Here is a 15,653-nt window from a genome sequence, read left to right on the forward strand (position 1 = left end):
CTCCGACCGGATATTTTGGTTGAGATTTACCCGGACATTATTTCCAGACGTACAGCTATAGAATATACATCGCCTCGTGATCAATTTGATCGCTTATTAACGTTTACTAATACCTAAAGTTGCATTACAAAAGTATTTCGAAGTGTTTTGTGAAAGTTTATCGTCGACTTTTTTAATTTTAAAAAATGACGTTACGTTATAAAACGCTATTTTTTTCCTTGATCACACAGTCTTCATAGATCGATATCTAGGCTATATATGGACCGATTTAATTAAAAAAAGACCCAATAGTGATGTTTATGGGACATCTAGGAGTGCCAACAAAGAAGATGGTCAAAGGTAATGAATGTTTTATATTTTATTTGTGCGTTTTGTGTAGCGCCGACTATGCTAATTATTTTGTTTACGTCCCCTGCGTCTTTTGGGGTGTTACATGCTATCAGATAATAGCTTCTCATGCTTTCGCCGAAAAGCATTTAAAAAATCTGACTTGTTGCCTGGATTCACAACGAGTGTAGCTTTAATTCAGTACCCTGCATGTGCATTTTAATGAACGTTTGAGTTTTAACGAGTGCTATTAGCATTTAGCGTAGAGCATTTGCATTTCCAGCCGTCTAGATGGGACGCCTGCGTGTCGGGTAGGAGCAAGAGGTTAAAAAGTAACAGAAAGGAACGCTATAAACCGGTACTTTATTTGGGTTTGAACTGGTTCAGAACTTTATTTTGCAGGTCGTAAGAGTGGAACAGAACAAAACAAATAATGGTTCTGTTCTTAACTAAACGATTGAAAAATGATTTTGGTTCCAACCCCTGGAAACATTAATCAAATCCAGCCTGAAATGTTTTAATTGAAATTACAAACGTTTTAAACCTTGCCTACGCTACAATGTGTGTTTCTTGCTGTACAGGAAAATGCTCTGCGAAAACAGAGTGATTAAATTAAAATAGAAGATCGGTATATAAAATGTTATAAATACAAAAACAGATACAAATTAAACAAGGTACAAAATACTACAAAATGAGTGCAATGTTATGTTTTAGTCTGTACAAGTTATTTTGCAAGGCGTTCTACAATGGTTTGTGTCTTTGGTTAAATGTTAGAAAAGTTATTTGAGTTAGTTAATGTACACCCAACACACAAGAAAATAAAGAGAGAAAACATTGGAAGAAAACAGCCTTTGTACCATGCTTCGCTAGCTTAATGGATGGATACAGAACTGTCAGAATACAGTATATTGTTGTGGTCAGACCATTGGAGTGCAAGGGCCTCCGTGTTGCTAGGCAACACCCTTGATCCTGTAATAAATGAATGGGTTCATCAGTAGGCCCTTTGAAAGCAGGGCCCGCTGCTCTACAAAATAAGCAGCCCAAATTCCACCACATCATAGCAGCCAACGGCCTTGATCTATTCAAACGGTGGATTCAAAGTGGTACTGTTTCGGATTATGCGTGAGCTACATTGTGTCTTCCAATTTCACAAGATTTCTCACAATGAGCAAGAATAACTGGTCTGAAAATGCAAAAGCATCTCATCTCTAAAGACTAAGTAAGAATGACTCAGTCCCGGTCTGGATGGTGCCAGGGCTCAGTCATAAAATGCAGTGCTAATGAAGCACTGTATCACTCTCACTGCAATTATATGACATCCCTTTAAAATGATCCAGTTAGACAGAGGAATGTAAGTCATTTTAATGGATATAACAGAGTACGAAGAGAATGCACATCTACAGTGTTTTCTCATAAACCCTATGAAGTCTAATTTGATCACAAATTCAATAACGAAGCCTAGAAAGCAGCAGGAATAACGTCACGGCCTCTGAAGTAGCCCGGAGAAAGAGCCTAAACCATATCATTTGACAAGGGATTTGGGGAAGGAGATAGTGGTGAAACCTGCATGCGCAGCTTAGATGGCTTTCCCTCTCTCTCAGATCCAACCCCAGCAGGTTGAAAGGGAGGGAATGAGGCTGGGTGGTGAGTGGGGTAGGTGGTGGCGGAAGGGGGGTGATGAGTGGGGGAGGTGGTGGCGGGAGGGGGCGTTAGGGTAAGCCCACTGATTTGGATTTGCACTTGTGAGAGACACTGTCTCATATTTGTGGGTGCATGTTTTCTGGTTTGCAATTATTTGGGTATTTACATAAGCTGTTTGTGGTATTTACAAAAACAGAAAAAAATGCTGCAAGTTTAGAATGTATTCTTATAAATATTGCACAAAAGCTGATATTCCAAGCGAATTCACACGGAAATATTATTAATAGTATTTTTTTATATTTTTCTGTTTCTTCTTAAAATAACTGTGTATGTATTTACAATGGCATCAAACAAACATGCAAAATGAAAGAGAGAAAAGAAAAGTTGCAGTGCAGCATGCAGCATGTTAGGCAGCTATATACCAGTCTCTATGTCAGCAAGCATGAATTGTACCTTGCACTCATCTACCACTACTGAATTGTGAGCGGCATATTGGACGCACTGGTTGGAGTTGTTTTCGTGGTGGTTCTTGAGGTCATCATAGTAGGACGAGGTCTTGTTCATCATCTCAATGTCATCTGACTTGCCATGTGTAGCGTCCAGCTCGTCCAGCTCAGCCTTGGACAGGTGGTACACGATGCCCGCGCCATATGAGTCTCCCACCACGTTCACTGAGGTACGGAACCGGTCCCTGGGATAGGAAAAAAAGGAATGGGTGGGAATACACCAAAGTGTTGTGTGGAGATCAGAAAACGGGATGGATAGGGGTAAGAAAAAAATCAGCTTTAACTGAGAGCACGGTCCTGTACTATCCTGTATACACAATTTTATTTTACTAGGCAAGCCAGTTAAGAACAAATTCTTATTTTCAATGACAGCCTAGGAACAGTGGGTTAAATGCCTTGTTATTAAGGGGTAGAACAAGGTTGGGGATTCGATCTTGCAACCTTTCGGTTACCAGTCCAACGCTTTAATCACTAGGCTACCTGCCATCCCCACAATCAGCTCCTTGACTTTGAATACATATGACTACATTAACTTGGTTCTGAATCACTAGCAATGCAGATCCACTCACAGGAGCCAGTCAACAGCAACCAGCAGGCTGATGTCCTGAGTTGGCAGGCCCACTGCAGTGAGGATCAGAAGCATAGTCACCAGTCCAGCACTGGGAATACTGGCCGCACCAACACTGGCCAGAGTAGCTGTCAGACTGCATGGGGAGAAAGATAGACAGGAGAGAAACCAGTTCATGGTTAAAACTGCACTACAGATTCAATTGAAAAGTCCAAAGGCCAAGCACTGTGTCTATTAACCAAACTGCACTTGAGGCTAATGGGTACAGTTGCTTCATGAAGCACGTTCAGAGTGAGTTGGTGTCCTATAATAATAATATGGGGATTCAGGATATTTTGGACTGGCATCCCTGAGGATGAGTACTCAATTCCTGCCTAATCCACCAACACATAACTATGTATGGTAACCATAAGTTTCTTTGAATAACAATGTCCCCTACATTTGCTGAAATTTACATCACTACTTATTAAATTGATAAGGTAGGCAGTGAAATTCCCACCCTGGTCAGAAAAGTATTCACAGCCACATTTTGTTATGTTACAGCCTGAATTTAATGTGATATTATGTCACTGGCCTACACACAATACTCCATAATGTCAAAGTAGAATTATGTTTTTAGAATTGTTATAAATTAACAAAAAAATGAAATAAGTACTTAAACCCTTTGTTATGGCAAAAGCCTAAAAAGTTCAGGAGTAGAAATGTGCTTAACAAGTCACATAATAAGTCGCATGGATTCACTCTGTGTGCAATAATAGTGTTTAACATGATGACTACCTCATCTCTGACTATGATGACTACCTCACCACACATTCAATTATCTGTAAGGTCCCTCAGTCGAGCAGTGAATTTCAAACACAGATTCAACCACAAAGACCAGGGAGGTTTTCCAATGCCTCGCAAAGAAAGGCACTTATTGGTAGATGGGTAAAAACATTTTTTTTAAAACAGAAACTGAATATCCCTTTGAGCATGTTGAAGTTATTAATTACACTTTGTTTGTTGTTTCAATACATGCAGTCACTACAAAGATACAGGCGTCTTTCCTTACTCAGTTGCCGGAGAGGAAGGAAACCGCTCAGGGATTTCTCCATGAATGAATACAAATATTCCCAAATATGCATCCCGTTTGAAATACGGCACTAAAGTAAAACTGAAAAAATGTGGCAAAGATATGAACTTTATGTCCTGAATACAAAGCGTTATGTTTGGGGCAAATCCAACATAATACATCACTGAGTACCACTCTTCATATATTTAAGCATGGTGTTTTCTGCATCATGTTATGGATATCCTTGACATCGGCAAGGACTAGGGAGTTTTTTAGGATAAAAAGAAACAGAATAGAGCTAAGCACGGGCAAAATCATAGAGGAAACCCTGGTTCAGTCTTCTTTCCAACAGACACTGGGAGACAAATTCACCTTTTAGCAGGACAATAACCTAAAACATAAGGTCAAATATACACTGGAGTTGCTTACCAAGACGACATTGAATGTTCCTGGGTGGCCTAGTTACCATTTTGACTTATATTGGTTTGAAAAAATATATGTCAAGACTTGAAAATGGTTGTCTAGCAATGATCACCAACCAACTTGACAGAGTGAAGAATTTAAAACAAAATAATGTGCAAATATTGTACAATCCAGGTGTGCATAGCTCTTAGAGACTTACAGAGAAAGACTCACTGCTGTAATCGCTACCAAATGTGATTCTAACATGTATTGACCCATGGGTGTGAATACTTATGTAAATGAGATATTTCTGGTTTTAATTTTCAATAAATTAGCAAAAATGTATTAAATCATGTTTTCACTTCGTCATTATGGGGTATTGTGTGTAGTTGGGTGAGAAAAAAATCTATTTAATCCATCTTAAATTCAGGCTGTAACACGACAAAACGTGGAATAAGTCAAGGGGTATGAATACATTCTGAAGGCACTGTATGTTTTATGGCAGTCTGTACCTGACAGTGACGATCTGACCAGCATCCAGATAGATGTTGTTCATCTGGGCAATAAAGATGGCCGCCACGGCCTCATAGAGGGCGGTTCCGTCCATGTTGATGGTGGCCCCGACTGGGAGCACGAAACGGGTGACTCTCTTATCGATTCCCAAGTTTTCCTCCAGGCAACGGAAGGTGACAGGCAGTGTCCCAGCACTGACAGAGACAAACACAGCTACAGTATGAGAGAGTCACGGTGTTGCATTCATTATTCCACAATGTTCAGCCTGCATATGTAATATGAAAGATATGACTAATTTTATAATATTTCTATGAAAAGTTACCTGTACATTTAGTGACAGCAGTTAGATGTAAATAGTGTAAATAGTTTGATGCGTCCAACGTTGTGGCCCTTACCTGGAGGCTGTCCCTAGGGCAGTGATCCAGGCCTGGAAGATGCCCATGAAGAAGGTGTAGGGGTTTTTCCTGACAATGGCAAAGTAGATGGCGGGCAGGAAGATGGCTCCATGGATGATCAAGCCCACAATTACAGTCACCATGTACATCCCCAATTGCCTAGCAACCACCTCCAGGTCATCGATGGAGATGATCTTACCACAGATCAGGCAGCAGATACCGAAGGGAGAGTACCTAGGGGCAGAGGAGAGGTTTAACACCACAGGCGGCCAGTGGCACCATAATTGGGGAGGACGTGCTCACAGTAATGTCTAGAACGAAGTAAATGGAATGGTATCAAACACATCAAACACATGGTTTCCATCTGTTTGATACCATTCCATTCACTCCATTCCAGACATTATTATGAGCCATCCTTCCCTCAGCAGCCTCCTGTGTTTAACACTGTATACACTGAAGAGAAAGAGGTATCCTTCTCAGTCAACGTCTACAATATATACCGGATTACCAAACGCAATCATAAAAATACTCATGTTTCTATCAGAGGAGCCTGGTGGGAGGACCTATATGAGGACGGGCTCGTTGTATTGTCTGGAAAGGAATAAATGGAATGGTAACAAACACATCAAACATGCTTGTCTCCGTTCTATTGATTCCATTCCAGCCATTACAATAAAAAATACATGTTTATTTGTCACATACACAAGATAGGTGCAATGAAATGTGTTGTTTTAGTAGCACGGCACCCCTGGAGCAAATAAGGGGATAAGTGCCTTACTCAAGAACACATCGACATATTTGTCACCTTGATGGCTCAGGTATTCGAATCAGCAATCTTTCGGTTACTGGCCCAACACTCTAACCGCTATGCTACCTGCCACCCAATGAACTATCTGCCACCCAATGAGCCTATTCTCCAATAACTCCTCCCATCAGCCTCCTCTAGTTTTTATGGCTACCGTAGGTCCATATAGAATGGGCTTGAAAGGCTAAAGATCTCTTACCACATGATCATGATGACCAGGTTCATAACAATCTCGTTGAGGATGTTGAAGAACTCCAGCATGAGCTTGGCCCTCTCTCCCATCTTCCCCATGCAAACGCCAAAGGCAATGAAGAAGCCAATCACACCTGCATCACACAGTCAGGATAGGGAATCACAGCTGGGAATGAGTAAAGTAAATTGGGCTCACAGAAAGATATGAAGACAGAAGATCATAGTGAATGGAGAAGTTGTTTTTATGATGAATACAAATCTGCTACAGTTAGTGAGACAGAATTAGCTCCACCCAGGGATCACTTAAAGTGTGATACTGTATGTTATGCACTGGTTTATTCTCAGACAAATAAGTAAAGACAATTTTAAAAGTGTTAAATGCACAATTCCTTTCAGTTGGGCGGTTGTAGAAACAATTGCAGCCTGGTCCAAAAGAGAAGCCACCATACCTAACACGTTCATGCCACTCTTAAACTGGAGGGTCTTCTTGATGATGAACTCAGGTTCCTTGGTGGCGTTGGACAGGAGCCCCTCCAGGGTGGTGGTGGCATTGACGTCCTCCTCAATCACCTTCTCAACCTTCTTAGTGACTGTCTGGATCTGAGGTGGGACAAGAGAACACAGACAAGTCCTTAATATCTTACATCTCACCCTATCTTAACATTTGGTAACAAGGGGCTAAGGATGTAAATACAAAATATTTAAGTCATTGTGGTCTTCATAAGACTTGTTCTGGGGTTGCCTCATCCAGGCCCTTATTGACTCTCTCATCCAGGCCCTTATTGACTCTCTCATCCAGGCCCTTATTGACTCTCTCATCCAGGCCCTTATTGACTCTCTCATCCAGGCCCTTATTGACTCTCTCATCCAGGCCATTGTTGTTAAAAACATTTGCTAAAAATTGACTCACCTCGTTTAAATAAATGTGGGTGTTGAAGTGTATTTTACCTGTTGGAAGCAGGCCTGTACCAGGTTCTCAGGAAATAGGTTCCTGATGAGGTCAAAGAAGGCATCCAGGCTGGACACATCATCATGTTTTTGGCCATCTCCCAGCTGCTCTTTCATCTTGGGGTTTCCGGGGTGGATGGCCAGCACCAGGATGACTCCCAGCACAGCAGCAATCACCGTGGTGGACATGTAGTAGACCATAGCCCTTGTTCCCAGGCGACCGCTAGACTTAGCATCTAGACCAGCCAGACCTACAGACAAAACAAGCACTTCTAAACCTGGCATTTTTCCTCTTTCAGATTGAATATGTGTTATTATACCAGTATGGAATAAGTATAGGCCTGATGATTGATACTAATAAATAATCAACTGAACAAACTATATTTAAAAACAGTAGTTCTCTCTCCTATATTGAACCTATGACTGTACCATACCATACCTGTGATTAAACTGGAGATGATGAGAGGCAGGATCAACATCTTCAGCATCCTCATCAGGATGTCTCCAGGGAAAGCGATCACCATGACAATGTCTGGGTGGATGGGAGAGGCATAACGAAGCAGCATCCCAGACACAGCCCCCAGAATCACACCTGGAGAATGAGAGGGGGGAAGGGTGTGAAATAATACTAATAGATACAGAGGGAATCCCCTATGTCTGCAGCCAGAGGAATGTGAGAGACACCATAAGAGGAGAGGGGAACCAATACTACACCGTGACCAGAGACAGAGACCAGTGCAGAGGGAGAGAAAGCAGTAGTGAGGAGGTTGTGTGCCACAGTGTTCATGATTACCCTAGTGCTGGGAAGGCAATAGGTCCCTAACTCAGGGGCCAAGGAGTTAAGAACAGGTGGGATTTGGAAGTGACCCAAGAGTGCTGTGTCTGGCTCCCTTGTGAGAAGGTGATAAGGACATTCTACATTTAGAAAACATGCTGTAAAACTGTGCAGAGAGATTTTGGCGATAATGAGAATAATTTCCAAATAAGACTTGCTTATGATATAAAGGCATCTATAGGAATATTAACAAACAATAACAATATTTAATTTCCATAGGTCTGCCTTAAATTGCTGCTTCTCGTTGCGTATTAATTTAACAGTCTGGATCTGGTTATGAGAGGCTGTGGATTGCATGTGTAGGGGCCAATGGGTAGGTGTGGATGGGGGAGACAGAATTGAGTCCCAGTGTGAGACAGGATGATAGAGTCTGATAGAGGATTAAGAGCGGGTCTCTTTGAAGACAGAGGAGGAGTCTGAGCTTCAGACAGGGAGAGGAGCATCTCTATTCCCTCTGAATCAGGTTTTCTAGGAACACTCAGTTAGCATCAGGGTATGATAATATCACTCTCACTATACTCCAGTATATGGAGTAGGCCTATAAGCAAGGGGAGTCCTGAGGAAAACAATAACACACTCCTCTGATCCTACAATGGCCCTGACTTTATCACCATGTGCCCTCAACCCCATCAGACCTCCTTTGCTTCCCATGGTTCAACCTTGGAAAACATCCCTAACCCACTTCCCAAATCCAATCTACATGTATCCTAGATAGAAAACTAGACCCTGGTCCCCCAACACCCCAAACTCTCTATCCGTGTCCTTCCACCCCAACCCCTCCTCCCCCTGTGCCCCAGAGAGAGAGCTGAACTCTGAATGCTCCTGCCCCCTGCAGTCCCGTTTGCACACTGGCCCTGTGGTCAGTCCCTGTCTCTGTCCCCGGTTCTGTCTCTCTCTCTGTCCTGCTCAAGCTTGACAAGGCTAGGCCCAGACCCAAGCCCCCACCCCCCTGTAGGCTGCACTTCCTCTGCTGCTAGATCCCTGCCAAAGATCACAGGCCCTGAGAGGGGCAATTCAAGCCTTTTAATCTCACAGATATCTGTCAGCTGTTTTACATTCACGCACAGCTTCAGAAACGTAACCTCACCCTACTGGTGCTGCACACCTGCTGGATGAGGAAGGCATTTGTTTTCCTGTGCATGGAGCATCCTACATCTCTAACCCCATCCCAACCCCTCATCCAAGCCCTTATGCAATTTCCATAATGGCAGATTATTGATGCCACTAAGGGAGCCGCTATGAAAGTGTTCTGCCAAATGGTCTGTTGTATATATTATGAATACACATGCACGCATGCACGCACATACATACAGACACACCCACAGACACACACACACATTCATTTATTTTCACGCACGTGTTCATTTGAACACACATAAAACCACTGAATGCAAACAAAACCGCTGTGACCTGAAACAAAAAGGGTATTTTTAGCGTCACTACCACTCTGCCCATCATTCCATTATAGTAAATGACTATCATATCCTTCCCTGCTATGTCCTCACATTACACATGACTAGGGCCAGGAGTTGTTCCTGACCACATGACCTGAACTGCAGATAAATCCATAATCAGAGTCTATATCTATCTATGGCTCACTCTACACATAAGGGAAGGGAGGGTGCCAGGTGGTGGTGAGGGGGCACCAGGTGGTACTGGGCTAGGGAAGATCAGGGCACCTGCCACCTGGCTTGCTGGGCCAGCACAGATGGCTGCTCCTCTCCTCTCCATTGCCCTGGCCACTAACATAGCAGGACAGAGCACATCTGGCCAGAATACTGAACCGTGTCATCTGTCGGAATTGCCTTGTGTGTAACCCACCCCATGCTTGTCTTTTTCTCTGCCTCAACGTTAAACCATTGGTGTCTCAAGAGGTGTTTGAGACACATCATGGGCTCTGATATATCAAGTAAGACATTCATCTTTGTCATTATACAGTAAATGGATAGGCAGACATGCAGGCAAACAGGAAGACACAAACAGACAGAAGAGAGAGAAAGAGAAGAAGAGAGAGAGAGAGAGAGAGAGAGAGAGGGAGAGAGAGAGAGAGAGAAAGAGAGAGATAGATTGTGATTGTGTGCTTGGTAAAACAGCTGACAATAGTACTGACCGAGCACGGTGAGTGTGAGCAGCAGGTTCTTGAAGAGAGAAGAGAAGCAGCTGATACATTTGTTCCTGGGCCTGGCCTCTATGGGCTCCAGATGACTCTCATGCATCCTCACCTCCACTTGCTTAGGCATGATTCCGGCACTGTGTAAGAGAGAGAGACAGACAGAGCCACAGAGAGAGACAGACAGAGGGAGTGAGAGTTAGTTACTTTAATATGCAAAACGTGCGTCTGACATGCCCATGCAGTCACATGTTTGGAGAAGCTATAGATGTACATTATATGATCAGCACATGTGCCATTGCAACTGTCCTCATATTGTGAGGGTGAGGAAGGAGGCTGGATTCGATTGAGTCTCTAGAGTTAAATATAAAATATGTGGTGGCAGGTAGCCTAGTGGTTAGAGTGTTGGGCCAATAACCGAAAGGTTGCAAAATCAAATCCCTGAGCTGACAAAGTAAGAATATGTTGTTCTTCCCCAGAACAAGGCAGTTTCCCCACAGTTAAGAATTTGTTCTTAACTAATTAATTAATGAATTAATTTGACTTTCCTAATGTGAGATGATCAGTTGCTAAATACATAGAGGACATTAGAAGTTCAGGTCATGCAATAAGTGCTCTGGTATCTCTGTAGTGATGCTTGTTGCCTAGCAGGTTGTCATGACAAGGTGGCCCAGGGTTACTTTGACAGCCAACAGATGGTGAGATGGTGATTAAAAAACTGAATTCCCTCAGAGGCAGGGAATTTAAAGTCTGTTTAATCAGAACAGATGGTGTATTTTGGAGACTTAGATCGGTTGTTGACAGGGTCTTGTTATCTGAGGCAGCATTTTAAGTCAAGTCCCAGAGCTGTCAGATAAAGTCAATATTTGTATTCACTTGGCAGTCCAGTCTATGGAGTATTTAAACTTTATTCCAACCCTTTTTTGACTGTAAACTTGAGGCAAATGTTAACTAAATGTTAACTACATTTTGTGTGCCATCACTACATACTTAGAAAAGAGGGTTCCCTTAACTGCTTAATCTGACTATTCCATTAGAGATAATGAGAGAAGAATAGAGTAGGGATAAAGGCAAGAAAGAGAAACAGAGAGCGAGAGAAAGAGAGCGAGAGATCAATAGAGAGAGAGAAAGAAAGAGAGAGAGAAATAGCCTGGATTTTAGTGCATGTAACTGTATACTGTAACTATTACTGTACTTTGTAACTTGCTCTAATTTGTTATTCTGCTGAATCAGATGGTTATTTTCTGTGTGTTTTAGATCCCATCTTGTATTGGCTAGCACTGTGACAGAAATGACGTGGAAACAATGTTGATTCAACCAGTGTGTGCCCAGTGGGTAATCTCCTGCCTCCTTGACACCGCTCTGCACTCCCCCCTCGCCCTCGGTCTAACTGTAATGAAAAGAGAGCATTCACGAGCATTCATGCAGTAGCTCTCTCAAAATTACATTGTCAAATAAATGCAATTTTTATTACACTTCCTTCTAAATTAATGACTTCTCCTCCAACAAAGAAAAGCAATTACTTTTTTTGTGACTAACTTTTTATTTAGTTCTGTCATTTAAAAAAAACTATAATAACAGCCGAGATGATGACTAATGTGTGCCTGTGCATGGTGTTTACATGTCCTTTCTGCATTTCACACGTATGAAATAGGAAATGAATAACTGGAAGTGTTTGCTCCATCTGTGTGCCTGGGAGCAGGCCAGCTGATTTATCCTGTAGCCAAGCCTTATACACATCATTATAGAGGCTGAGATTGCCTTTCTTCAGTATTCTCCTTAGCGTGTGTTGTTGTGTGTGTACGTATACTGTATGCATGCCTGTGTGTCCAATTAGGGCTCTATTCAATCAGATCCGCTTTAGCCGACATCCCCATAATGGTTGTGTTGACGGTGTTGGAGGTGGAACTGTGTTAGAGCTGTCAAATCCACAAGCAGCTCTTGTCATTATACCTAAAGCGGACATTAAGTCAAGTTAAGTCGCATTAAGAAAAACACCATTCAGCTTTGTTTACAAGTTTGAACACTGGAATGTGAGATGTAATCTACACCTTGATTAGGATGACCTTAAATCATTTTAAATTTGAACGTTATTATTTCTATATAGCCTACACTTTCTTGTTCTGAACTTCTAACGCAAGTGGGTCAGGTGTGGCTTCGTGACAATGATCAAGAGCAGCTTCTCACCAATTTGAAAGCTCCAACACAGTTACACCACCGACATCGCCAAAACATCAGCTATGTGGGTGTCGGCTATCACCGGTTAACACTTGATCTGATTCAACCTAATGCCCGAGTGGCACAGCGGTCTAAGGCACTGCATCTCAGTGTTTGAAGTGTCACAACAGACACCCAGGTTCAATTCCAGGCTGTATCAAAAAGAGGCCATGACTGGGAGTCCCATCAGGTGGCGCACAATTGGCCCAGGGTCGTCTGGGTTTGGGCGGTGTAGGCTGTGATTGTAAATAAGAATTTGTTCTTAGCCGACTTGTCTATAGAAAATCTCTAATGTTGTCCTATTGTGCGACATTGAACCTATAAGGTAGTTTAGAAAAATCAATCCGTCAATACTTTGGCTTCGTCCTACAAGAGAATAAAGAATCTTAGCTACATTGCTCTCTTTCTGTGTTCTGTTCTTCTTTCTCTCTACAATTCTGAAAATACTTGAGAAATGCTGATGAGGTGGAAGTCTATCAAGTACTTTGTCCATGAGGGTAAGGATGTGAGGAACAGAAGTCTATTGAGGCATCTGGGACACCCTCAGTGTATTTGTGACTGTGGTACTGCTAACCCCAGGGGTGCGGTCAAAGTTTGTTTCCTCTTTGTCCTTTTTTGTCATCTATTAACTGTCATACTTCCTTAATAGAGTCAATGATAACAAGTGAAACAATCATCCCAGCAAACCGGGAACATTCCCAGAACATTAGCTAAGATGTCCATTAAGTTCTAGTTAGGTTCTAGTTTTATCTAACATTAGGATGATAACATCCCCAAAACATTCAGAGAATGAGAATTCAGAGAATGTTTTTGATAACAAAATGTTTTTATTTCAATTGTTTTATTTGAAATGAAATATATTTGGAATGTTCTCCTAACATTCACTAAAATGTTGAGCACAACATCTGTAACTACCACAGCACATTCCCCAAAAGTTCACATTAGGATTCCAGGTAATGTAAATGCACAATATACAATTAATGTTTTACCAGCATACCAAAATTGGTTATGTGAAAATTCCCAGAACATTTCTTAAGGTCACAACAAATGTTCTCATAAAACAAGAACGGTCCATTCGTGATGATGATTATAGAATGTTTGTATAAAACATTCACCTGACGTTGCTAGAACGTGTTGAAAGTGTTGTGAAATGTGATTTTGAAATTGAGAAAAGTTTTCTGATTTGAAGTTTCTGAGTCTGTATTTAAGAAGCACATGAATACACAAGAATACAAGTTATTTAAAGGAAGCCATATCCAACTAAAATCACATTTCATAAGACTTTCAACACGTGATGAAGAAAGAAAATCATAAATTACAGTGTTACAAGTACACAATATATGAAGAGGATGGGAACATTTGAATAACCCAGAAATTATATTCTGTGTCCTGATTGATCATATCTGACTGAAAAAAGCACACAAGGCCACAGCTTGGCGCAGAGGCTTAAAGAACAGATTAAATGTGTTCTAGGAACATTCTAGCAACATCAGGTGAATGTTTTATACAAACACTCTATAAGCATCACCCCAACTGGACAGTTTTTGTGTTATGAGAACATTGACCGTGACCGAACAAATGTTCTGGGACCTTTCCCAGCACCAATTTTGGTTGTCTCTAGTCTCTGTATGTAAAATAATTGACTGATGTTTTAAAAACAAATTGCTGGGACAGTGGATTGAGAATGACATAATACAGATGTATGAAGTGAGATACAAAGACATGTCACTCTCCGCAGCAGAGGCATCATGCATCCATTATTTTAGAGTTGGCACAAAGTACATGACGATGGGGGGGGAGGGGGGTCATGAGGGAGGCAGTTAGAAACATTTAGCATTTATCATACACCTGAAACAGCTTTGTCCTGCAATCTAGAGCCATAATCATTACGCCTAATTCTATGTATATATTTGTATAGGTTATCTGAGAACACCTCAAACTGTTCAATTGTCATAATTAATTAAATATGTACAATGATACATTGCGGCACAAACAACGACACAGAGTTGCACATGGAATAAACAAACATACAGTCAATAACACAACAGAAAAACAATTACAAGTAATTACAATTTCGCAATTAAACACTGGAGTGATAGATATGCAGAAGATGAATGTGCAAGTAGAGATACTGGGGTGCAGAGGAGCAAAAAAAAAAAAAAAACAATATGGGGATGAGGTAGTTGGATGGGCTATTTACAGATGGGCTATGTACAGGTGCAATGCTCTGTGAGCTGCTAAGACAGCCGATGCTTAAAGTTAGTTAGGGCGATATGAGACTCCAGCTTCAGTGATTTTTACAATTCGTTACAGTCATTGGCAGCAGAGAACTGGAAGGAAAGGCGGCCAAAGCATGAATTGGCTTTGGGGGTGTCCAGTGAAATATACCTGCTGAAGCGTGTGCTACGGGTGGGTGCTGCTATGGTGACCAGTGAGCTGAGATAAGGTGGGGCTTTACCTAGCAAAGACTTATAGATGACCTGGAGCCAGTGGGTTCGGCGACGAATATGAAGCGAGGGCCAGCCAACGAGAGCATACAGGTCGCAGTGGTGGGTAGTATATGGGGCTTTGGTGACAAAACGGATGAGACTGTAATAGACTTCATCCAATTTGCTTAGTAGGGTGTTGGAGGCTATTTTATAAATGACATCTCCGAAGTCAAGGATCGGTAGGATAGTCAGTTTTACGAGGGTATGTTTGGTAGCATGAGTGAAGGATGCTTTGTTGCGAAATATGAAGCAGATTCTAGGTTACATTTTGGATTGGAGATGCTTAATGTGAGTTAATGTGAGTTAATGTGAAATTGCTACAGTAGGTGGCTAGTACTACAGTAAAACAACAAAACATTTTCATTATATTTGTTAATCCAGAAGGAAATCAATATGCTGCATAGCTTGATAAACTTAATTTACAAACATACCTCCTGCGAGTCCTGCCTATCACCAGCAGCAAAATTGCAATCAAATGCTGTGTGTGTCACGCAACACTCGCTCACTTCCTTCACTGACGATACTGTCTGCATGAACTAGAGTATCTAGCGTCCTGTCTTGCATATCTGTGCTCTGTGGTGCACCTTGGAAGGAACAACTTACTAGAGAGAATAGTATACATACACTGAACAAAAATATAACCGAACATGCAAC

General features: G+C 41.8%; 1 protein-coding gene across 2 annotated transcripts in view; it reads right to left on the reverse strand.

Moving 5' to 3' along the window:
• LOC115134157 (excitatory amino acid transporter 2) overlaps positions 1-15,653 on the reverse strand; it is a 64,636-nt gene that overhangs the window by 7,857 nt on the left and 41,126 nt on the right. Inside the window, exons 2-10 of one of the 2 annotated variants that reach the window (XM_029667846.2) lie at positions 10,294-10,433; positions 7,788-7,940; positions 7,349-7,599; positions 6,850-7,000; positions 6,408-6,534; positions 5,404-5,637; positions 5,008-5,202; positions 3,044-3,178; positions 2,422-2,659 (exon numbers count right to left, since the gene is read on the reverse strand). In XM_029667846.2, coding sequence (XP_029523706.2) covers positions 2,422-2,659; positions 3,044-3,178; positions 5,008-5,202; positions 5,404-5,637; positions 6,408-6,534; positions 6,850-7,000; positions 7,349-7,599; positions 7,788-7,940; positions 10,294-10,423 — 1,614 coding nt within the window. In that variant the 5' untranslated portion in view covers positions 10,424-10,433. The remainder of the gene's footprint in view (positions 1-2,421; positions 2,660-3,043; positions 3,179-5,007; positions 5,203-5,403; positions 5,638-6,407; positions 6,535-6,849; positions 7,001-7,348; positions 7,600-7,787; positions 7,941-10,293; positions 10,434-15,653) is intronic. The other variant, XM_065022469.1, reaches the window with a different exon arrangement.

Source organism: Oncorhynchus nerka, linkage group LG9a, assembly GCF_034236695.1.
Source record: "Oncorhynchus nerka isolate Pitt River linkage group LG9a, Oner_Uvic_2.0, whole genome shotgun sequence".
In the NCBI taxonomy this organism is placed as follows: Eukaryota; Metazoa; Chordata; class Actinopteri; order Salmoniformes; family Salmonidae; genus Oncorhynchus; species Oncorhynchus nerka.